The sequence below is a fragment of the Balaenoptera physalus genome (genome assembly GCF_965194825.1).
Source record: "Balaenoptera physalus genome assembly, chromosome: 10".
In the NCBI taxonomy this organism is placed as follows: domain Eukaryota; kingdom Metazoa; phylum Chordata; class Mammalia; order Artiodactyla; family Balaenopteridae; genus Balaenoptera; species Balaenoptera physalus.
This window is the reverse complement of record NC_138889.1, coordinates 52,188,254-52,214,120: the sequence shown is the minus strand read 5'-3', so window position 1 is coordinate 52,214,120 and position 25,867 is coordinate 52,188,254. Positions and strand designations below refer to the sequence as shown.

The 25,867-nt window shown below is 42.9% G+C and overlaps 1 protein-coding gene across 25 annotated transcripts in view; it reads right to left on the bottom strand.

Annotated features, from left to right (window-relative positions):
- Nucleotides 1-25,867, bottom strand: part of DLG2 (discs large MAGUK scaffold protein 2) — a 2,066,111-nt gene that overhangs the window by 70,720 nt on the left and 1,969,524 nt on the right. For all 25 annotated transcript variants that reach the window (XM_082410132.1, XM_082410117.1, XM_082410128.1 and 22 more), the window contains one exon: nt 5,598-5,774. In XM_082410132.1, coding sequence (XP_082266258.1) covers nt 5,598-5,774 — 177 coding nt within the window. The remainder of the gene's footprint in view (nt 1-5,597; nt 5,775-25,867) is intronic.

Here is a 25,867-nt window from a genome sequence, read left to right as displayed (position 1 = left end):
AACCAAGGCTCAGAGAGTTGAAGTGACTTGCCCAAATAACCAGTGTTCTGTTTAAAAAGTTGTTGACCATTTTACGACTTTTTTATTGTACTTGGTAGGAATCTATGTAAAAGTTTAGCATCACCTTCTCTAGTTGTTTTACTAAGTGAGACTCCTTTAGCAGAAATACATGATGTTAAGATCCATAGATCTTTACCTAAGAAAATGGTGGGTCACCTGTGTAGAAAGACTGAATTGCGATGAAAGGACTGACATACTTCTCTCACACTCAAGAGGCAAGCAATTAATTAGATTATTTAAGCAGAAATAATCCTCTCCGCCCTGGTTTGGTCACTGACCAAAATACTGAAAACATAAACTGGGTGGCAAAACTTGAGCTATCAGTTCTGACACCTAGCGTCTCCAGAGAATACCACATGGTCATGCTTTAATAAGCCCAACTGTCTTCCTCTGCCTTCTCATCCATCTCCCATCTGGCGTTTTCAGGTTCCCGCCAAACACACAATGAGGGCAGGCTTGGAGCACTGGATGGTGGGAACATCATTTGGTGCTGGGTATCCCTTTGCCTGTGCTCCATAAGGCCCTGTTGCAAGGAGAATTGAAATGCCATATAGGTTACCGGCCACAGGCTTGCAGGGAAGCTAAGTGAGTAAACCCTTATGCAATGCTAGCTGCAAGCTGTCATCTGAGAGCCCAGGTGACAGTCACTGTGGGGTAATGAATAGAGACTTGGATTAAGAGACAGTGGAACAAATCCTAGTTTGGCCCCTCAGAAACTATGTAATCTCAGAAAAGAGAGATTCTGCGCTAAAAGTCCAGGTTTTGAAGTCACACAAGTCTGGGTTGGAATTCTGCATCTGCCACTTATTAGCTCTGTGACTTAGGGCAGGTCACCCAACCTCTTAGGATCTCAGGTTTCATGTTGGTGAAATTAGGATATTAACACAGACTTGAAAGATTATGGTGAATTTTTTTTTTTAAAGATACTTTTTTTAAAAAAAAATTTAATTTATTTTTGGCTGTGTTGGGTCTTCGTTGCTGTGTGCAGGCTTTCTCTAGCTGCGGTGAGCGGGGGCTACTCTTTGTTGCGATGCGCAGACTTCTCATTGTGGTGGCTTCTCTTGTTGCAGAGCCTGGGCTCTAGGTGTGCGGGCTTCAGTAGTTGTGGCACACAGGCTCAGTAGTTGTGGCACACGGGCTTAGTTGCTCCGCGGCATGTGGGATCTTCCTGTGACCAGGGATCGAACCCGTGTCCCCTGCATTGGCAGGCGGATTCTTAACCACTGCGCCACCAGGGAAGTCCCTATGGTGAATATTAAATAATACAAAAAATTGGTTAGTATAGTATTTAAAATGTACTAAGAACTCCTTAATTGTCAAGGGCTTCCTCCAGTATACCCTTGGGGTAGTGAAAAGCCATCTGGTCTGGCTACAGAGAGAACTGGGTTCAGCCAGTGGCTGACTGTGCATCCTTGGGCAAGTTACTTGACTTCTCTGATCTTCAGATTCCTTATGAAGCTTTTGTGAAGATTAAAGAAAATCTTGTATTTGAAAGCAACTGGCACAACACATACTCTATCATCAGATGGAATTCATTCCTTTGCTGCCCTTTCACTTCCCTTGATACCTGCTATGGACTGAATGTTTGTGTCCACATAAAATTCATATGTTGAAGCCCTAATCCCTAGTGTGGTGGTCTCTGGTGGTGAGGCATTGGGAGGTAATTAGGTTATGAGGGTGGAGTCCTCATGAATCAAATTAGTGGCCAAAATGAAGAGATATGAGAGAAAAGATCTCTCTCTCTCTGCCATATGAGGAAACAGCAATAAGGCCATCTGCAAACCAGGAAGAGGGTCCTCTCTGAGAACCCGATCAGCCAGTGCCTTGATTTTGGACTCCAGAACTGCAAAAAATAAATGTCTGTTGTATAAGTCACCCAGAGAATGGTATTCTGTAATAGCAGCCCGAACTAAGACAGCACCTTTATTTACAATATAGCCCTCATCACAGTGTAGCTGTGCCATAGTTACATGTTGGTCCTACAAATGTTGGGCTCCAGGCAGTGACCAGATGATAGCACCTGGCACACAGAAGCTGCTCAAGCAGTGCTTGATGAATTGAATTTTGTCAATTCTTATTTGTATAATGTTGGGAGGCAGGATTGCATATGAGTTAAGAGCATTATAGCCTGAAATAAAATCCCAGTTATGCCATTTATTAGCTGGGCAGTTTAGGCGAGTAAATTAACCTCTCTCTGCTTCAAACTCCTGGTTTGCAAAATGAGGATAATTGTATTACCTTCCCCATAGGGTTGTAATGAGGTTTAAATAAGTTAATTGTAAAGGGCTTAGAACAGTGTCTAGCATGCTGTAGGAGAATTTATTTAAATAAAATTTATTTACCAACTTCTAAAAAGAGGGAGGGAAAAGGCAATGATTTTCATACTCTTCATCTTACGATTTCATAGGGATGATTAAATAGAATCATCAATAGAGAAACATTTTTTTAAAGGGTGAAGTCATAAGGGATGTTATCCATTATGAGATTTTTCCAGACCAGCTCTATGAGCTGAACTATACTCATAAAAGAGGGCAGAGAGGAATTAAGGATAACCCTAATCTAACAATAAGTCATATTGATACCAGTAACCATTTATTCTGAGCTATAGTTATAAGATGCTGAATACAGTATAAAATAAGAGTGCCTCCTTTAGAAGTTAACCATTAAAGAGCAGCCCTAGGGAAGGCTCATGATATATTTTATTTTATTTTTTGTAATTTTTTTAAAGGAATTTTTTCTTTTTTAAAATTTATTTATTTACTTATTTTTGGCTGCATTGCGTCTTCGTTGTTGGGTCTTTGTTGCTGCACTCAGACTTTCTCCAGTTGTGGAGAGCAGGGGTTACTCTTCGTTGTGGTGCGCAGGCTTCACACTGCTGTGGCTTCTCTTGTTGTGGAGCACAGGCTCTAGGTGCGTGGGCTTCAGTATTTGTGGCATGTCGGCTCGGTAGTTGTGGCTTGTGGGCTCTAGAGCGCAGGCTCAGTAGTTGTGGTGCATGGGCTTAGTTGCTCCGCGGCATGTGGGATCTTCCCATACAAGGGATTGAACCTGTGTCCCCTGCATTGGCAGGCAGATTCTTTTTTTAAAAAAATTAATTAATTAATTAATTTTTGGCTGTGTTGGGTCTTTGTTGCTTCGCGGGCTTTTCTCTAGCTGCGGCGAGCGGGGGCTACTCTTCATTGTGATGCGCGGGCTTCTCATTGCAGTGGCTTCTCTTGTTGCGGAGCACAGGCTCTAGGCACAGGGGCTTAAGTAATTGTGTTATCTGAGCACTAATTTCTTCTCCAGGCCAGCTGTAGCATGGCTGTTAGGATGGCCTTCATCCAAAACAGGAGAGAGAGCCAATTCAAGAATGACCACCAGCAGGCAGAAAATTACCCCAGGAGGACTAGCACTGAGAATGTTCCTTAGGGGGGAAATGATGTGCAATTGAACAAATGAAGGACTATTGACAAGACTGATTAGAATCACAGAACCTCAGGGTTGGAAAGTGGCTGTAAATCATATAGTTCAACTGTCCCACCCAAAGTTTGATTCCCTTTTATAATACTTCCTGCCACTGAATCTTCTATTATCAGAATCACCTGGAGGAACTTACACACAAATACAGATCTCCAGGATCCACTCCAGATGGACTGAATCAGAATCACTGTGTGTGCGGGGGGGAGGGGCATATCTAAGCCTTCATAATGTTCCCTTGGTGTGAAAACCATTGTTCTAGGTCACTGTCTTCCCAGGTAATCCATATCATCTCTAGCCAGCTCCAACTACTAAAAGGATTTTTAAAAAAATGAGTTGAAATCTATTCCCACACAGCTTTCCTTCTCCACCCCGTTTCTACCCTTGGGGCCATATTCAATGAGACGGCACCTTCTTCTACAGAACATCTCCTCAGACAGCTCTGATTAATCGCATCAAAGCAAACCCAAATGCATGTTGCCTTGACATTTTTTTTTTTTAAATAAATGGAAATGGAGAAACGCAGAATATATGCTAGTCCTGAGAGTTACTGCTCTGAATTCAGAAAACACTGCAAACCACAAACTCAGAACATGCTCTCAAAGCAATGGCAGGCAATTATGCAGGAGCCCAGAGGTTTAAAGGGCTGTCTGCTGCTGGGAGATTCACAGGCATAGGCTTAGAGGGTGGGAGGGAGCAGCTGCAGGACACTCAGCCCGCTGCCCTCTCCCTACATTCACCCTAGGCTATGTGGCCCCAGGCAGAGAAAAATGGGGGACCGGTCTTCTCTGGGGTGCACATGCCCCACAGAGTTATTTCTGGCTAATTTCCATCTTCCCACTATGGCTGGTGCTAGCTCAGTCACTGGGTCACTGTGCGTGCGGCAGCACTTGAATACTCAGCTTCATGAGGGTTTTTTACATAGGTATTTGGGGTGTTTGCATATGAGGAGGGGAGCCCTTTGTAGCTCCAGAAAAGTTAGTGACTGCTTTGAATAAGCATTATTCCTGACTTTGACTTCACACCACATCTCTTTTCTAGGGTGCAGATAATTTGTTTCTCAGACAATATCTGAGTGCCAGAAGGACACTCATGGGAAGGAAAGTTCCTTTCTAGTGGTAATGGTCAGAAACCGCTGGGACAGATGAAGGACGCGGCTGTTCTGAAGCCTATTCCCGCCTTTCAAAAGCAGAGTCGAAGAAATGCTTAGAAGAGAAAGAACATAACAGTCTTTACTTGGGAATTATACACAGAACTAATTATCTGAGTGAAAGTAGGGAGTGCTAGGTGGGGTGGGGGACAAGAGTAACTAACGCTATAAAAAACAGCTGTAAACCCACTCTTTAGACCTCACCAGATGCTTGACAGCTCGTATCCCGAGTATCTGATTTTGTTTATTTCCCCAATGGAGCTGTCATTTTATTTTTTTTAATTCAAGCATACTTGATTTACAATGTTGTGTTAATTTCTGCTGTACAACAAAGTGATTCAGTTATACATATATACATTTTTTTAATATTCTTTTCCATTATGGTTTATCATAGGATACTGAATAAAGTTCTCTGTGCTATGCAGTAGGACCTTGTTGTTTATCCCCAAGTATCAGATTTTGGAATGGAGGTTTTTAGTCTTTTCCCATCAATATCTGGAAGTAATACACAGCCAGGACATCAGCTTTGTAAATAGCCTACTTTACTTGGCTTTCACCTGGCCTTTCAATAAACTTATCCAGTAAATTATGAACCTCTGAAGTAACCCCTCTGAGTTTGTCAGTATACAAGCTGATAAGCATAATCTTGAACACATGAAAGCTGCTAAGTTTTAGGAAGGCAGAATAAGCAGATCCTCTTTCTTCCTTTATGCTTTATCACAGTTAGCAGTTTTGGTAAAACCCTAACATGAGAAGCGTGAGAATACTTAATTTGTGTCACCTGTCATCACTGACAATTTCCCCGCAGACTGACTATCCTACTCAAATAGATATTTTGTGAACAGTTTGCCACATCTTCATCTTCCCTCACCTCCACTCCCTGGAGAGCTGAGCAGCAAATCCTCTGAAACAGAAAAGGCATTCTTACCTCCGCTTGCTGGGGATGACCCCCATCTCCTCACTGTCGCCCTCCAGTGTGACTCTCCTGGCTTGCCACCACTCATCATCAGAGGCGTTGATGACATGGAGAATGTCTCCATATTTAAAGCTAAGTCCTTGACTTGGCAGCCCACTGTCCTTGCTCTTGTCGTAGTCAAACATGGCTCTGGAGGAAATGACAAGAGAGAGGACATTGTTAGGAATCTCTGGCAGCACAGATCTAGGATTCACCGTTTTGATCGTTCATTCCTGCCCTGAGAACCCACTGCCCATTGGATACCAACTCCCAGGACTAACGCCTGAAATTGCAGTCAACATTCCCACTGCTTTGGTCACAAATCACGATTAGTTCTTACTTCTCCCAGGAGGTTGCGAGGGCAGCCTATAGGGCCCTTAAACTGGGGTACTGCTTCTTTTCTTGGAAATCATCACACGTGACAAGGTGATAATGGAAGATGATAGAGGCAGGTTAGTACTCTCTCACTACAATCAAATTTTACAAATCACTAGAAAGAAAGAATGAAGAGAACCATGGCATCTTTCTGCATGCAGCATTTTGTGTTATGAATAAATACTCTTAGATGTATCAGTCTGTAGAACTCTTTCCTTTATAATAGAGAAAAATGGTAACAACTTCCATGTCCTCCCACAGGGGACTGGGACCCTTCCACTCACTGGAGTATTGGACTATCACTAAAATTGGATGGTTGCAGAGGTTAATTTAATGACATTACTAAATGCTCACAAGCAATAATGAAAATACACCTATGTTTATGTGTGTGTATATAGACACATAGATCAAAATATGAACAAGGGACTTCCCTGGAGGTCCAGTGGTTAACACTCCATGCTTCCAATGCAGCGGGGGCGGGTTTGATCCCTGGTCGGGGAACTGAGATCCCACATGCCGCGCCGTGCGGGCAAAGAACGAAAAATGATATGAACAAGATAAATTGCTTCCATAGTATACCAAGCCTATCTCATCATTGCATTTATCACTCTGAATTGTAATTCTGGCTTTATGTATCATGTTTTCCCCACTGAAGAGCCTTTGCTGAGCCTTTGCCGAGCCCAACACGCTGTAATATGTATGGCTGATGGGGTGAGGGAGCTGGAAGCAGAATTACAATGATGACTGAGACCTCAGTGACGAGCTGTTGTCCCAAGCAGCTGACAATCTGTCTCAAGTCTTACACTGTCCGCCGCCTCCTGTAACTCCCACAAACCATCACCACACACATACAACATGCGATTTCCCCGGAGAAGCAGATTTTGCCACGTCCCTGTTTATTCCCCTTTGATTCCATTCTAAGAATTTCCTTAGAGTATAGCCACTATGCAAGCAAAACTAGCTAGATCTGGTAAACAGGTCTGTCTAAAATCACTGAGGACCAAGTGTGATTCTTTTTCTTTCTTTCTTTTTTTTCCTCATTTAAGAAATGTCACATCTGCTGTCATGGCAACCCAAAAGAGCTGAAGGCAGCATCTACAGCTCTCAAATACTGCAGGGGAAGTTGAATTACTTGCAACACAGCCCCTTCTTCCATTAATTCTGTCCCCAGGTAATGACTCATTTCCACCCTGACCATCTGCATCTTCTCTACCAAAGACTTCACAAAACCCCAGCCAGGAAAAGGGGACTGAGAGAAGGCAGAGACCCACTCCTGACTCTGTCACTTCTCTGGCTGGCTGATGTGACACAAATTAACATTTCTGAACCACAGGTTTTTAAATGTAAAATTAGTCCAATAACTATATTCACATGGAGCTGCGGTGAGCATTAATGACATAACACATCAGATGCACCCGGCCCATGGTAGGTGCTGTGTAGCATAGTGCGGTATAACAGCGGCTAAGAAACGGCTCAGGGGCCACACTGTTAGGGCCACGTCCTGGTCCTACTCCTTCTCTTCTTACTAGTCACATAGCAGGTAACCCAGGCAAGCGCTCTAGCTTCTCTTAGGCCTCAGTTCCCTCATATATAACATAGTGATGGCAACAACAGTGATGTTAACAGTACCCCTATCGTGGAATTGTTGTATGGATGAAATGCTGCCTGAGGTAATACATGTAACGCATACACAGAAGTGCCTACATATAGTGACAGTCCTTAAGTATGAACTGTTATTATTATTATTATTACCTCCTTCTCCCCTTTTGAGTGTATACTTATAAAAATCCTTTCTATGGATTCTATTCTGTGCAAAAAAGAGTTAACACAGCAATCCTGAGATTACATCCTTAAAAAGGCCTGCTTACAAGGACAGCCCTTGGCTGACATCCGGGAACTTAGTTTTTGGGAGGGTTCTTACCATTTCCTATTAAGAATGGCTCACTGTGCCTAAGCTGTTTATATAAACAATACCATTTAAGCTGAATACTTGCTTTTCCCTTGGGAGTCTGGAATTGCAGCAGGTGCCAGGCAGTGAGGGTGCCTACGTGACCAGCCTGCAATAAAATCCCTGGACACTGAGTCTGTAAGGAGCTTCCCAGGTAGACAGGGTTTTACGCCTGCTGTCACGATTTGTTGCTGGAGGAATCAGGCATATCCTGTGTGACTCCACTGGGAGGGGACTCCTGGAAGCTTCACCTAGTTTCCTGTGGACTTTGTCCCATGCACCTTTCCCTTTGCTGAGTTTGCTCTGGACCCATTTCCTATAATAAATCACAGTCATGAGGATGACTATGCTGAGTCCGATGAGCCCTCCTGGTACATCATCGACCTTGAGAGTTGTCTTTGGGACCCCCAACACTTCGCTCTATAGATTGGAAGGCGTATTCACATACACTTCCTCATTTGTGACTCAATACATTCCTACAAAGAAGGCACAATGGATATAGTACTTCCTATCCTCTTTTTACAGATGAGGGGCACACCTAGCAAGGACCCCTAACTAACCCCAGGACACATGGCTTAGAGGCAGCAACCTGGGGCTGATGTGTGTCTCCCGACCCTAAGTCCTAGTTCGGTGCTCTTCACCTTGTTCCCCCCGCCCCCGCCTCAATCTGGGAGGTGGTGAAGGTGGTGACAGGGTGGCAAGGATGATAATCATGATGACAACCACTACTTATGCCCATATTAGGGGGCCTGGCACTTTGTATTCACTGTCTCATCTGACACTGTAACAACCTGAAAGGTAAAAATTAGTACCCCTGTTTTATAGATGGCGGAGGAGGTTCAGGAAGTTAAGGAACCTGCCCTAGGTCACAAGTACACACATGGTAGAGACTGAATCTAGAATAAGGTCTGTCTGACTCCAAAATCCACATTCGTGGCCATTTCATTATCAGGCTCAATTTCCCAGCCTGTCGCCCTCTGGCTGTGCTCACGACTTAGCAGTACCAGGAACTTTTAATCTTCCCTTCAGAGCTGACCACCTCTTCTCCCCCAAATCCCTGCAGTTCCCTTACTGCTCAGTTCTTGTCCCAGTATTCCTATCCTAAGGTCCCCAAACCTCTAGTTTGGCTCCAGGCTCCTTCTGGATGTAAAGTGTGGGGAGTGGAGGTAGAAAAGCCATCAGGAAAGCTGGCAGATGGTGGCCAAGAAGGCAGGCTATAGGGTCAGACTGCCTGGGTTTGCAACTTTTTAACTGTGTGATCTTGAACAAGTTACTTAACCTCTCTGGGTTTCAAGCTTTCTTTTCTTTTTTTAAAAATAAATTTATTATTTATTTATTTATTTTTGGCTGCACTGGGTCTTTGTTGCTGCGCGTGGGGTTTCTCTAGCTGCGGCCAGTGGGGGCTACTCTTTGTTGCGGTGCGCGCGGGCTTCTCATCGCGGAGGCTTCTCTTGTTGCGGAGCACAGGCTCTAGGTGCGTGGGCTTCAGTAGTTGTGGCATGCGGGCTCAGTAGTTGTGCCTCGCGGGCTCTAGAGTGCAGGCTCAGTAGCTGTGGTGCACGGGCTTACGTGCTCCGCGGCATGTGGGATCTTCCCGGACCAGGGACTGAACCCGTGTCCCCTGCATTAGCAGGCGGATTCTTCACCACTGCGCCCCCAGGGAAGTCCCTCAAGCTTTCTTAACTGTAAAACTGGCATAGTAATAACACCAGCCACCTCAAAGAGTTGCGGTGAGGATTAAATGAAATAAGATATGTAAAGTATTGTAACACGAGCCTGGCAGTAGCGAGTGCTCAATAAATGCTAGCTAGTATTACTATGATAATTATTATTCTGAAAAATGCACTGGGATTTGAATCAGGGGATCTGGGTCCCAACTGTGCCACTTAGTAGTCTGTCTTATGGACTGTGTACAAAGACATCTAAAACACCTTACTATCCTCAGGACCCAGTACGGTGCTGGGCACAAAGTAGACCCTCAGAAAGGTCTGTGGAAACATTTCAGATGACCTTTGAAAGCCCCACTTCTTTCAAGCCTCAGCAACCCTGTGTGTAAGGGGAGCGGAATAGAGACCAATCCCGAAGGTCCCCACCAGGTCAGACATTCATTCTACTGGGCTTCAGTCTAGTCCCAAGTATTCTTGAGGGGAGATTTCCCACCCTTGGGATCAGCAACATGCTCTTTCCATGAGTTCTATTTATCTTGGACAATCTGTCCCTCTAGGATTACACTGATTCAGACTTGTCAGGTCCCTAAAAACAAGCAGCTGACACATTTCAGCAGCTTTTGGCTCCTTTGGATATTAATGGATCGTCACATCTGGGAAAAATGCTAGAGTGTCCCATCACCTATTTTAAAAAGCGATAAGCTGTTTTTAATTTGCTTTATGTGCTAATTCATCACAGCAACTTTTATAAAATGCCATTAAGACTCACACTTTCCACCCAGGGTGCTTTAACAAGTCCATTAGACAAGTAGAATTGGACATGAATAATGCAACGACTCTCCCATCCCTCCTGCCCCTCCTGCGTTTCAACATGTGGCGGCCCCTTGCCAACCGGGGAAGTCTAGGAAAGGAAGGGGGGTGAAGCAGCTGCTTATCCTCATGGCTGTGCAACCTGGCTGTGGAGACCTAGGTACCAGACCGAAATTGTGCTTTTTAAGTGTCCCACAATATGCTAGACTTTATATTCATTGTCTCCCTCAATTTACTGGGTAGGCAAGCCAGCATACGGGTTATATGCCAAGCTTTGGAGAGAGAAAAGTTCTGGGTTTAATTCCCAACTCTGTCATCCCTAGTTGTGAATCTGGGGCCTGTGACTTAACCTCTTAGCTGACCTCTTAACCATAGATGACTACTCCCTCATCAGTGAAGCGCAGGTCATGATGGCATTAACTCACAAGATTGTTAGGGAGATACAACAACGGGATGGTGCCTGTAAAGTACCCAAGACCAGCACAGAATGAATTCCACTTTGTTAGATTACGATCCTGCCACGTAAGCATTTTTGATCTCATAAAGGAAATGAGAGTCAAAGAGCCGAAATGAAAAAAGCTAGTAAGTGGCAGAACCAGAATTCAGACAGACAGATGTGTCTGAATCAAGAAGCCTGTGTTCCTGACTGTAAGAACCCAGCTTGGAACTCCCGATAAGGAATGTTGCACTTAGATCTCATCCCCAAAGATTTCATGCCTGGATGATCGCACTGATGGTGACACCGTGGACTAGCCTCCAGGAGAGAGGCACAGGTACTTTACTGAGCCCACATTCAGTTCTCACACTGCCCTGCAGGGCATATTTTAGCCTTGTGTTGCAGATGAGGAAACACAAACTTGGATAAATTAAGCAACATGTCCAGTGTCTCACCAGCTATCAAGGTGTGTTTCAGCTGTTATGTTCTGTGCCTTTGTTCTTTAAGACACTTTGGGGAAATGAGGTAACTTTCCACGTGGCTGATATTTATGTGCCTCATGGGATTGTTTGTGTTGTGAAGGTCATTCTGTGTCATCTCCCTCATCAATCCCAAAACTCCTTCACTGGGAGTTAAGTGCCCCTCTCATATACTCTTATCTCATCCTGTATTGTGTTTTTTCACATTTGCAAATTCTAGTTTTCATGAGCATGGGGGGTGGGGAAGGTTCATATTCCTCCTATCCCCAGAATCTACCCCATAAAAGATGCCCAATAAAAGTGATTTTCTGTTATTCAGCCTATCACCTATGCTTGTCACAGGGCAATCCCTGGAATTCAACAGTTTGTTTTCTTTCCTATAAGGCCTGGGTAGTTGGAAATAGCAGGTAAGGAAGGCCTGAGTGACACCCAGCAGAGGCCTTCCTGTCTTTCTCAGGAAATGATGAACATATGTGCAATATTCCTGTCTCCCAAGTCAGAACATATCCATCCTAGGTAGAGGGATACACGCAGCTCTGTACCGATTACTCCTCACATCTCTGAGGAGCCACCCACATCCCTGTGGATGAGTCATCATGTCCAAACTTACTGAACTCTATCAAGGCCACTTATTTCCCCACTCATCTCAATAATGAATTGCCTTCAGTGAGAGCGGTGGCTAAAGCCACCACCAAATCAGTCTTAGTGGATGGGAACACGTTAGCCTCTGTCAATCCTTGTAAGAGGTCATTGACCACGATGAGTGGTCATTGAGTGACTGCTGAGCACGTGGTAGGCCTACAACATACATGTCAGGCACTGTTCTGGGTATTTATTATCTGTGATTCAAAAGATACCCTTTAAAATGCAGGCATTGTTCCCATTTTACAGAAGGGTAAATACACTATATGCCATGGACTGTGGTATCCCATGGGTTATACCTTGTAATCATTAGTAACCTAATAAGGCAGGTTTGTCCTCTTTAAAGACACTCTTCTCAACACACAAGTGTTTCCTTTTATGTTACAGGGTTGTTGGGAAAATGTCAATTTCTACTGGACCCAAGGAACCAGGCAGTCACTGTCATGACTGAAGGTGGAACTAATTGGGCACCGACCAGAGATCCTCACAGCCTGGGCCTCTGCACAGCAGTGGCATTTTGATTATAATCAGGGAAGAAGCATCATTTCTGGGGGCAACAACTCCCTGTCTCTCTCAGTCTCTCCCGAGTCTCTAGTGCTCCCAATTCCCTGAGGGACATGGCATGAGCCGACTTCACATGTCTAGAGGTCTGCGTGTTGATCATTTCAGACAACTCATCATCAGGGTCTCCAGGGATGGGGCCCATTCCAGGCTGCCCTCCCTCTCTCCCGGGGTGTCCTAGCACCTGTCAGATTGGTTTACACTGCAGTGCCGACTGACAGGCCCCCCATCTGAGGGAAGCAGAGGCAAATCTGAACCTGCCCAAAGGCAGGCTTGACAGACCACAACGAATGGTACTACAGGTTTCAGGGCTGGGTGAGGCTGTAAAGATTAATCTTAAAATCACTGTCTTTTCCCCCAGATGCCATCAGCTGGCTACTCATAAAATGAAATATGGGAAAGAGGAACATGGCCAGGATGAATAGCCCAGGTTTTATGACAGTTCTAAAAGCTCTTATGTTCTGGCCTTGTTTGTCAGACAATCAAGATATATTAATCAAGATATTTCAGAAAGGCTGACAAAGCCCTGACTGTAGCCTTTTATTTCTGATCTGAGCTAAAAATGTAGAGCAAACTTTGGTATCTACTTTTTAGGGTCTTACTGTCACAAATTAGTAAGCTTGCAGTGGAGAAAAAGAATATCCTGATTTGGAATTTCATTATTGCTGATACACAATTGCTATCTAAATATTTAAATTTATACACAGAAGACTCATGTTAAGATCATGAGACATGAACATCAGATAGTCCTGGGTTCAAATAGTGGCTCTGCCATTTAAGCAGCTGTGTGATTTTCATCTCTGTACCTAGGTCTCCCAAGGCATAAAATGAGGGGCAAGAATCCCTGTCCAACAGAGTCCTTATAAGAATTACATATACCAGAGCTTTTAAAACCCAGTAAGTCCTCAGTGTTTGTTCAGTGAGTCTAGAATCTAAATTTCTTCCCTGTAAATTCCATCCCTTTTTTCTAGTGTTGCTCACTGGAGCATAAACAAAGCAACCCTACCTCTGCTTTCCCATAACACTTTCTTTTAAGTATTTACTGAATGACTAGTGATATCAGCTGACACGGTGCCAGGCCTAGAAGAAGGTGTTGGAGAAAGTTCCTTTCTCTCATGAGCAAATAAAAAAAGGGAGAAAGACATCCAAGAATAGTCCACACAACTACCCCAAATCCTTAGTGGTAGTTTATCAGGGTTGGTGATGAAATTCACATACCACAAAACCAGACTATTGGATAATCACTTCAGCTCTCTCAATACTGAGTTTGTTTTGTCTGTTTGTTTATGAATTTCAGAAAACTGGGTGGAAACTACAGGACTAGACTGAGGCAAGAGAAGATCTGGAATTAGGGAAAACTTCACCTCAAAATCTCATATATGTCCATAAAGGCTCCCATTATCACCTATTGAATGAGGGCAGATAGAGAAGACAGAGATGGTTCCTTACTCACCCAGGTAAAACACTGAGTTCAGGATGTGATTTAACTTACGTGCATGGAAATGAGATAACAGTTATTTAAATATTAAATGCAACATTATTTACAGAGTGCCTATTATGTGCCAATCATTATTATGTGCTGAGGACTCAGAAATACACAAGAGGCTTGCTTCCTGTCCTCATGGAGCTTAATATTTGGTTGAGGATACTGGTAAGGGATATATTCATTCGGCTACTCAATTATTCATTCATCAAATATTTATTGAGCACATACCAATGATGATTCTGGAGCTTATCAGTGAATGAAAACAGACAAAATTTCATGCCTTCATGGAGCTTATATTCTAGTGAGAGAAGATGGGCAAAAAACAATAAACCTAATAAATAAACAAACAGTATATTAGGTGAGGAGTAGCTAGTTGGTACAGAACAAATTAAAAATAGAGCAGAGTAAGAGGTATCAGGATTTTGAGATGGGGTAGAGTTGTGGTGGTGGTGAAGGTTGCATTTATAAATAGGCTGGTCAAGGTAGGGCTCACTGAGAAAGACATCTGAGCCGAGGCTTGAAGGAGGCGAGGGAATTAGTCATGCTGCCATCTAAGGAAAGTGTTCTAAGAAGAGGGAACAGCCAGTGCAAAGGCCCTAAATATAGTTAAAATCGAGCATGATGTGCAATATACTAAGAATTACTGTGGGGTGCCACAGGATGGCAGAGCAGGAACCCCCATCAGGTGCTCAGAAAGGAGTTGATGAATGAAGGGACAATTCTCCCAGCTCCACTAGCTGAGAGGTGGTAGCAGCCCTCCCACCCCACCCAACTGACTAGACATATCCTTCAGGCTTTCTCCTAAAGGGAACCCCTTCTGTAATAATAGTGATCTCACATCCTGAAGACTCAGCTTTCTTCCCTCAGCTTCTCCCCTTTCCTACCTCTCCTTGGAAGCATGCACATGAGCTGGGCCATGCAAGACCTTCCCCTCTTCTCTTGGACATACACAACTCACACAGTGTAGATGGAATTTTTCAGCCAAGAATTTTTCTTAACATTGTTGAATAAGTTGACGCACTGACTAGATATAAAAAAATAAGCATAAAATCATTCAGCAAATTTCAATCCATTCTTTGAAACTCGTGACATTCTCTGGGAACCCTCTGAGCCTATCCAGAGAGCCTATCCATTCCTCTCTCCGTGCCAAGCTGCAACCTTGTACCTGGCCTTATTCTTGCACTCAGCAGGTGGCATTTTAGCTGATTTGCCTGTGGGTCTACTTCCCTGCTCGACAGCCCAGCTCCTTGGGGTTAGGACAGTGTCTCGTTCGTCTCTGCGTCTCTCCCACAGGGCACAGAGGAGGAGGTGCGCACAACACAAGGCTAAACTGAACTGAATCGAATCAAAACCCATGCTCTGTGACTTCGGAACATGACTTCACCTCTTTGGGTCTCTTGTGGTTGCCTCATGTGTAAAATGGGATTTAAAATACTATATTTTATCACCCTTTTTTCATCCTCATATTTCGAAAGTTAGGATGCATCTTACCATCAACGCCATCTTGTAATTTAATAGACAGCATTTTTCCTTTCTTGGTGACACACAGAGTGCATCTTATAGTCAATGACAACCTAGATTCACTGAAACATGTTAGGAACCATCTCACAGTTCTTGTGAAGATTGATTAATTATGGATGAAAGGCCCTCAGATCAGTATATGCGTGTGTGTGTGTGGTGTGTGTGTGTGTGTGTGTGTGTGTGTGTGTGTGTGTGTATGGCTGCTCTTGTGTTGTTATTTATTGTGGTTCATGTAGGGTCACGCTATCTTTCTCTCCTTCTTCTGTACACTTTTGCAAAACCCTATGGTACTCTCTGCTCAATGACTGTTCAGAAAGTGCTCACAGGCCAAATGCTGTGCTATATAGCCTGACTTGTTCAGGAAGAGGTCTGTTTAGCAGTTTTGCTTAATTGAATGAAGTGTCTGTAGGGAATGTCCCAGGTTTGGCCAGTAGTTCAGGAATTTAGGGAAAGAAAAAGGAACTAATAATATCTGGAATATCAGTGTTTATACTTTTAGTGTTTATAGATTCTGTGAATCTTGTTAGTATCTTATTCCATCAGCACAATCTTTTAACTATAGCACTAAAGTTTTCATGCCAGAGCATTTTCCATGCACCTAGTGTTAAGTCATTCATTCATTCATCCATCTATTGAACACCTACTACATGCCAGGCACCAGGATAATGGAAAGTGTCAGCCAGACCTGGGAGACTCCTCAGCTGTGCCATGTACTTGCTCTGCAGCTGTAGGCACGGTCCTTAAATTCTGTTTCTTAATGTGTAATGACTAATTTCTGCCTGCTGTGTACTGAATGCCTGTATCCCCCACAAAATTCATATGTTGAAACCTTACCCTCCAATGTGGGTCCTTTGGGGGTAATTAGAATTAGATGTGGTCATGAGGGTAGATTAGTGCTCTTAAACATCATGAGAGAGCTTGCTTTTTCTTTCTTTCTCTACCGTGTGAAGATACAACGACAAGTTGGCAGTCTGCAACCCAGAAGAGGCCTTCGCTGGCACCCAACTGTGCTGGCGCCCTGATCTCAGACTTCCAGCCTCCGGAACTGCGAGAAATAAATTTCTGATGTTAAAAAGCCACCCAGTCTATGGTTCTTTGTTGCAGCAGCTTGAACTGACTAAAGACACTGTCTAATAGACGTTGTTGGGATGAAATGAGGTAACACATGTAAAACTCCTACGGCACGGTGTCTGGTGTATAGACACTTGGAAAACTGCAAGAATAATATGTACTGGCACAGAAAAGTATGTTACAACTCAACTTTTATGGGGTGTAGGAATGATTTAGTCCCAATTTTCATTTTTAGTATCAATCTATTTAACATTTATCTGGCTGGCTCTTCTAAGTGCCAGGCTTGGGGCTAGTGGTTCTATTGGCAGTAAATGGAAGGAGAGGTTGGAGTAGGGATGTTTCCTGTGGGCTGGAGTGCTGGGCAATGGCTCGCTTTCCCTAATGCTGTTCTCATTCCATTTGGTGAAGCAATCAGATAGTCCTGTGGACTGCTCTAAGACAGCCAATACACATAACTTTTAGGTGCCTGACGCCATGCATTCATTCTTTCGGCCCTAGTTAATGAACACCTATTATATGCCAGGCATTATGCTAAGTATTGGAGTTTTAGTGGTGAACAAGAAAAGCAAGATGCCACTTTTGGAACTGAGGAAAGACAGATGTAGAAGAAATAATTACCAGTACGATACATCTTAAAAAGCAGATGGGGAAATAACCCATGAGAATATTCAGTGGAGAGAAACAGAACCTACTCTGGGAAGAATGGGTGAGGGAGGCTTCTAGGGGGAGGAGCTATTTAATCTGAGACCTGCAGGATGAGTAGATGTAGGCAGAGGCAATATGCATTCAGAGGCTCTGAAAGAGAAATAGCAGGCAGTGAACCTGAAGGAAGACCAATGTCCTGGATGGCCCAAGATGAGACCAGAGAACAAAGGAGAGGCCGGGTCCCAGAGGGACCTTGTGAAACACTTTCTCCTCCTCACAGTGTTGGGAGGCCATTAGAGAATTTTAAACAGGATAGTGAGTTGATCAGATCTGCATTGAAAACATCTTTCTGGATGGAAAGTGTAAAATGGATTGGACAGAAGTGCACTGGGCAAGAGCTGATGCCGAGACCTCAGGTAGCAGGCTGAGGTAGTAATACAAATGATGATGGCTTGACCAGGGTGGTGGCAACAGGGTGGACAGAGGTTCCAGATATTTACTTTGGCCAGTATCTATCTGTCTCTGTCCCTCTCTCCCACCATAATCTAAGTGCAATGTTTTCAAAGTTTTATTACCAGAATAAACGTTTTTTTCTTTAAAAGAAGGATTCTGGAAACATAACAATTACACCTCTGACTGAAAACAGGGAGGCGGGACTTCCCTGGTGGCGCAGTGGTTAAGAATCCGCCTGCCAACGCAGGGGACATGGGTTCGAGCCCTGGTCCGGGAATATCCCACACGCCACGGAGCAACTAAGCCCGTGCACCACAACTACTGAGCCTGTGCTCTAGAGCCCGTGAGCCGCAACTACTGAGCCCACGTGCCACAACTACTGAAGCACATCGCCTAGAGCCTGTTCTCCACAACAAAGATAAGCCATAGCAACGAGAAGCCCGCGCACTGCAAAGAAGAGTAGCCTCCGCTCTCCGCCACTAGAGAAAGCCCACGTGCAGCAATGAAGACCCAACGCGGCCAAAAATAAATAATAAAATAAAATAAATTAATTAAAAAACAAAAAGAAAGAAAACAGGTAGGCAAAACAGAACTTTTGGCCTCTCTTCCACTCCAACTGCACAGCAGCCCAAAGGCCCCTGAGAAGAACGCTGGGACTCCTTAAATCAGAGCGTGAAAATCTCCAACCTAGTACATTACTCCCAAGCACTTTAAAATGAAGAAACCTCTCTCTTCTTTTATTGATGTTACGACACCCCCAAACCCACCTCCAATTCCTACAATGTCTGTTTGTTTTCAAAGTGGAAGCTTGATGAAAATTCTCCTTGGAGCATTTTGGGACAGGTTAGCAAGGCCTCCTTGAAATAACTAGAGATACACCAGGGTGTTTCAAACTCTAATTACAGAACTCTGCAGGATGGAATTGTGATTAGTTTTCTCTCAAAGAGTAAAGAGCATCACTCAGAATGCATTTCAACAGATATTTATTGCATGTGTTTTGAGGAGAAGACCCTTTTCTGTTCTCAGAGGTTGTTTATATTGACAAGCTGAAGACAGTTCCTTAGAAGAAAGTCTTCTTGTTAGAATGTCAACACTTTCTAAGAGAACAAGAGAAAGCTGTGGGGCACATTCAGTGGAGCGTGTGTATGGACTGAGAGGAATCTGACAGGTGGAGAAACGTTTCTTCTAATGAGAGGAAGAAGGAATGAGAAACTGCTGCTTAATACCATTTTTCACGTTAGCCAAGGCTGGGCTTTGATAAAGAAGCCAATGGGAAACCCTGAAGTTGGCCAATCAGGTCTGATCAAAGTGTGTAAATTGGGCAGGAAAGCATGAGGGGAACTCGGCCACGATAGTTATTCCTAGAATAGTCAGCACCCAGTGGAAGGTAAGCTGGGATGATGCTTAAGGTAAGCTTGGGGAAGATGTCTGGATGAGAAGCCAGAGGGGAGAACCATTCAGGCTGCCAGGCTGAGCCTTGGAGAGTGGCCCTTTGAGCTAGCGAGATCCACAGCTCTAATCATCAGCCCGTAATGCGAAGCCATGACTGCCCTTTCCCATCCCACAGTCCCATTTTCGGTGATCATTACACTGCCTGCGGACCACCCTGGAAAGAGCCCCCTGTTTCTTTACTTGTTCTCTGTCTGCTCTCTCTTCTCACCTGGGTCCCGTTATTTATTAAGTGCTTCTTAGATGTCCCCAATACTGTGCTCAGTGCCGAAGGTAAAAAATGAGTAAGATGGTACCTTTGCCCTCACACAATGTATGAGTCTAGTAGGTTAGACAATACTGTCAGCAAATCAATTATATTTAGTTTACTAAATGCAACAGTAGAAGCAGTACAATTTGTGGAGGAAACCAAGCGTGCCCATGCTGAATGATGAGTGTGACTCTCCTGCGGTCCCCCACTTCTAATGGACTGGCTGGATCTCACGCTCTGTAGAACGCAAGCTATTTTTGATGGTGCCAGGGGTTGAGCCACAGAGCAAAAGGAAACGTTTTGTAACCTAAGCTCTTCGCAATAACTTTTAAGGCTGGAATTTCATCTGTCTTTAGGAACTTCCCCATCACCTCTGATTTCAGCAGTGATATTTGATACAAGCGTCAAAGAAATAGTAATGTCTAGGCTCTCTCTGCATCATGGCCATACATTTGGCTGGCGTGCTTTTTGCCTTGAATGAAAGGTTGGAAATGATAAACGAAACCCATAAACAGGCTTATGTTGCTCATAGGTATTTCATCACTGAGTTTCAGGCATAACTGCAACTGGCAGTGGAATAATTAGGCAAGATGAATGCTCGATACCCATCAGAATTGCCAACAGAAAGAAGGTATTGGGTTTTAAAGAAATGCCGTGCAGACTGGTAATTTGGGGTAGTAGGGAGCAAGATTTCCTGTCTTACAGATGGCTGAGCATCCTAAGGGAACCAACTTGTTGTGAAGTTAATCAAGGTAGACTGTTTGGCAAGAAAGAGGCTCATTGCCTAGGACAGATTTAGATCAATTCTGGCAGGAAGGAATATCCACAGGAGGCCATTTTCAATTTCATTTAATCAGTTAGGAAAGATGGAGTTACCGACATCAAGTGGGAGAAGGATATGAAATCTATAAAGTAGGGAAAGAAATGTGTATTCGAGTGAAGTAATTTGTCTGATAATCCACAGAGATGTGGGCTTTTGTAATTTCATGGTAAAGTCACAAAGTTCATGATTTCTCTAAATTGGCTCTAGAGGTAGTCCCTTACTTAGTCCAACGTCTCCCACTGGTATTTCTTATGTTTCCCTGCTCTCTCTCTCTCTCCTGTTGTTGTTTTCAAAATCTGATACATCTGATAAATAACTCTTTTGTGGCTTTAAGCCATATAATGTTGTCTTGATAAAACTGTTAGAAGTTTAAAAATTTTTTAATTTTATTGGTGTCTTCTGTCAGTCTTTTTTGACATATGACGTGAAAATACCAGTTATGCATTCTTTTTCCAGGTAAAGATGCCTTAGTCTATCTATTACCTGATAGCATGGGGTTCAAGAGGAGGAGGAAATGAGGAAGGAAACTAATGGTTACTGAGCACCTGCCATTGGCTAGTAGGCACTTTACATGAGAGTAGGCACTTTACATATGTTGGTATTAAATACTAAGAGCATTATGAATTTGTTATTAATCTCTCCATTTTACAAACTGAAAAAAATGAGGTTCAGAGATATTAAGTAATTTGACCATGGTTACCTAGTAGGCAAGTGGCAGACCTAGGAATTGAACCCAGATCTGTCTGTCTCTTGTGTCTGGACTGTCCACTGTATATCTGCCTCTGTACAGCATCTTCTCTCCCAGAGAAAAGGATCACGTCCTTAGAGCTCAGGACATGACTGATTAATTAAAACACCTTTCACGTTAACATCCATTTATTCAACTTACATGAGTTAACCACATACTACGTGCAAAAAACCAGTGCTGGATGCTCTGTGTGTGTGTGTGTGTGTGTGTAAAACATGGTCCTTTCCCTCAGTGAGAGTCTCGTCTAGAGTGGGAAATAGTTATGTGCACAAATAATTATAAGACAAGGCATAATGTCAAGCGTGCATGAAAGGATGACAAACAACATGCTACTGAATAAATTGAAGAAAGATTAACATTAGTTCCAATGACCAGACAAGGTTTCAAGGAAAAGGTGGTGTTTTGCATATGCATTGAGGAATGCATATGACTTGGCCAAAGAAAGATGAAAATAAAGAGCATTAGAGGCTGAGGAAAAAGAATAAACAAAAGCGTCAAGTTACAAAAGGATGGTTTGGGTGTAGAGAATTATCTATTGTCCAGAACCCCTGGAAATTACTGAGTTTGCTTGGGTGTGTGGTGGGAAATTAGGTTGGAAAAGTAGATGGAGGACAGTGTATGGAGGAATTTGAAAGCCCTGATGAGGAGGTTAAGTGCCATTCTGTATGTAGAGAACCCTACTCTTGTAATCTCATAATTCCATCGTGCATATGGTTAGACTCGAGGGCAACAGTAGCCATTTATTCTTTTATGCATGGATTCAATGAGTGAATTTTGAGAAATGAAGCAGGTGGTTGGAAATGAGAATTTACACTTATGAGCAAGTCAACTCTAGAGACAGATTTAAGTTATTAGCCCAGAGTTGATCACTGAAGTCATGTTTGGCCCTCTACCCTTCTCTCTCAAATTAATAGAGAACCCCAAGTTTTAGCCAAATACATTGCTATGTAGCTAAAGACAACATTTCTCATATTTCCTTGCTATATCCGTGAAACTATGATCCAACAAACAAAATGTAACCAGTAGTAGTATATGGTACTTCTGGCAAATCTACTTAAAAGGAAGAGATCATATTCTTCTGCCCTTCCTGCTTTTAGCAAAGCACATGTGATAGCTGGTGCTCTAGCTGTCACACTGGACACTGAGGACAAGGATCTTACCCTAGGAATGGCGGATCAGTATACTGGAAGGAGTCTGGAGGTTCCTGAAAAATTTGTGGACTGCCATATGAGCCCTGAACAGCCTACTGTGATGCTTCATATATACATGAGATAGATAGCAACTTCCTGTTTGAGTCACTGTTTTTTCGTTTTCTGTTTTTTTGCTTTTTATACGTAGTCAAACTTAATCATTTCTGATATATAATAAAATTAGAAGAAAGTGCCAAGTGAGAGTGTAATGGGAGAGAGGAGAAGCCTGAGGACTGAACCTTGGAGAGCATCTACATTTGAAGAAGTTCAAGAACCTGGAGAGTTCACAGTCAAAGCCAGATTAAAGGTGGAAAGTGCGTGTGAGTTTGTGTGTGGGGGTGGGCGAGAGATGGTGGTAGAAGTTTCTACCCAGTCTAAAAGTCTGTTTCCAGAAATAAAAAACAAAGGGCTGATGGTGAAGCCACTAAAAACTAGGGTGATCCAGGCTACTTCCACGACAGAGGACTGGATTATGCAAGGCCAATTTCTGCTCCTAACTTTCCAATCATTTAATTCACTCCATCTCCCCTGGGGTAGAATGATCAGGAAGGACAGGAATGTCTAAGGAATTTCCAGAAGGTCAAGTGGGGGAAAAGCATTCCACCACAAATAAAACAGGGCCTTTGATTACAGCAATACTTGAGAATAAGTCTACCTTAAATCATTCTTTTGCCCTGCATTTGGTACCATAAATGAATGCCCCTTCTCTGTTCTAGTAAAGGCTATATGAAGTCCCAAACCTGCCTATTGGTGATTGCAAGGGGTGAGTGGTGAAGAAGTGGCCCCTGCCCCCTCTCCCCTGCGCTCTATCTATGGCTCTGCATCCCGCAGACCTTCAGATCCAAGCACTGGCAGCCATTTGTAAGGAGACTTCGCCAGGTTCTGCAGATAAAAGGTAATTCCGATTTTCCTCAAAGATTAAAAGCCCTAATATTTGTACTGTAGCTTAGGGGTAAAGGTTTCCCAGATGCTCAAGTCTGTTTGTTAATTATTATTTTCAGAGTGTTGACAAGTTGTTGACAAAGCACCTTCACATATGTTATTCAGTCCTCATGGTAACCCCATGGAATAAGCAATTTTATTCTCTTTGATTTATAATGAGACCCAGAGAAGATGATGAAGAGAAGGTAGATGATGAAGATGATAATAATAATATAAATAGCCATCATTTACTGAATTACTACCAAGTACAATGCAGAGTGTTAGGAACATAAATTTTTTTAACATTCACAGCAATTCAGCAAAGCTGGATTTAGTAGATCCATTCTATAGATAATAAAATTGAGATTCTAAGAGTTGAAGTGACTTAAAGGTCACACACTAGTAACTGGTTGAGTCAATACTCTAACATCTTCTGGCTGCAAATCCTTGGGCCTCTCCCCTACACCACAGTGAATGTGGCACTAGGGAGAGAGCATTCATGGTACACTGAGACGTACCCCTTGCCAGGATTTTTCTTCACACAAACACCGTAGCTGACCCTGTGATGCCCCAGGAAGCTGTCATTTACCCTTCTCCGCCTTGGGGAATTGTTAGGGGGTGAAGATACTAACACAGACACTCAGTTCTTTGAGATCACTGAAAGAAGCCTGAGCTAGAAACACAAGGCTATAACTGGCAATCACTACTAAGGCTTTTATTTGAATAATGAGAAGAATGTTTAAAGAGTAAATGATGGGATTTAATTGTTTATTTCATTATTATTATGCCAACAGAATTATTTTACATCGTTTCTATGCAAATGGGTGCACAATTTAGTTCAATCTGTGCTTTCGGTGTATTGAAAGAATAAATAACTAAGGATAACGAGAACCATTTGGTAAGGCTTAAGTAGGTTTTTCCTTTTCTCCAAAAACTGATTTTCTTTCATGTTTCTTTTTACTCTAATTAGAAATCAAAGGTAAACTAACATGGACCAAATGTGTACAGCAGACTCTAGTTCTTCACACTTGTGCATTTTATTAATCCACATTCGGTCTGTAGGATCCCATTAATGGGTTGTTCCCTGCACGTGGGGAGTTGGCAGTAATATTTTTCCCCAATTCTTTACTACTGGGTTTAACTTTGAAACTTTTAAATTACATGGTCTTCGATCATGCCCCACACTGAAGCGGTGAAAGGTCTTTTAAGTAAACCCAAAAGGAGTTTAGGATGCTTCTGACATAGTTTCTTAATAAAGAAAAGCCATTTAAAGTGTTAACATAGCATTAAGTGAGGATTTTGAAAGTTCTTGCTTCATCTTACCTGCTCTCTGTATTCTAAGAGTTGCAGAAGAAATTCTAAAATACAACCTTTTGTAAAACTTGATGAGGGGACTGGCGGGTAACAATCATATTAAGAGCTACTTTTTTTTTAGCAACTACTGTGTGATGGGCTCTCTGCTAAGCAGTTCATAGCCATTATTGGAATTCTCATAAGAACCCTACAAGGAAGTAGTTTTTCATTTTTACCCTTGTTTTGTAGATGAGGAAATTAAAGTCTAGAGAGGTTGTCCATCTTCAGTCAAGATTCATCTGATCAAAAATGAGAGCTTATCTTACAGAGCCATTGTGAGGATTAAATGAGATAGTGCTTGGCACGGTGCAGGGGTGCTGTTTAAATCAGTACTCATCTTATCTTGATACCCCTTTTCAATATTAGTCTCAAGCATTGCACTGTCTCCTCAGCATCTGAGTTCTTGAAATACTTCTGCCTGAGAGAAAATGACAGTGACATGTTTCACTGTTTTGATTTAATTTATCAAACAGAAGATATTTGGTCTGCTGGCCATAATTTGCTGGTTGCTCACCATGGACCAGTTCTAGCATATTTTTGGAAACTGCTTGGAAATTAGTAAGATGATAGTAATTATGTGAATGTTTGGGGGTTTTCTACGCTAAAATCATCAGCAGGTATGTCCATGTTAGGTATCGTAATCTTAAAAGGTATGATTGTCCACCAGTGACAAGATGAGGTGTTAGTTTGTGATTCCCTTTTTAACTTCCACCCAGCCATTTATTTCAGCAAAATATGAAATTCAATAACTGAAAACTGTAAACATGCACAAGTGTCCTGAGACGCTGTAGGCAGGAGTAAGACAGAGTGCCCTGGAATGGGGTTCAGAAGCCCTTAACCTCAGTCACAACTCTCTCCCTGATCACCTGGGTGGCCTGGCTCAAGCCACTCCTCCCCTAGTTGCTTCTCAAGGTCGTCACTTGTAAATAGAGGACACTGTATTCTGGTAGCTAAGTTCCCTTTTTTCTTTAACCTGACATGATGAACCAGAATGGAAATTCTGCTACTTGGCAGGTAATGTTAGGGCTAGAAAGGAAAGAAGCCTGGTATCTGTGGCTTGGTACCTGGTACCTGGACCTTACTGAGGCACCTAACCTCTCATCCACTGATAAAAAAAATTTTTTTAAGTGATGTAAGTGAAAGGTTGTTTACATTAATTATTAGTGGGTTATCTACTTGTTTTGAGAGGACTGATTTTCTGTCCATAGGGATTAAATAAAACAGCTCCATCTCTCATAATGACTAATAATGCCTCCCTTTCCATACCATCGTCATCATTATGTAGCCAAGACAGAGAGGTATTTGGCCACAAACACCAGAACAATTTATTTGCTTCTGAACTGACTGGATCAAGGAAGGGACTTGACTCAATATCTTTCAGTCACAGTCCTCAAGGAATTTCACTTCAAGCTGCC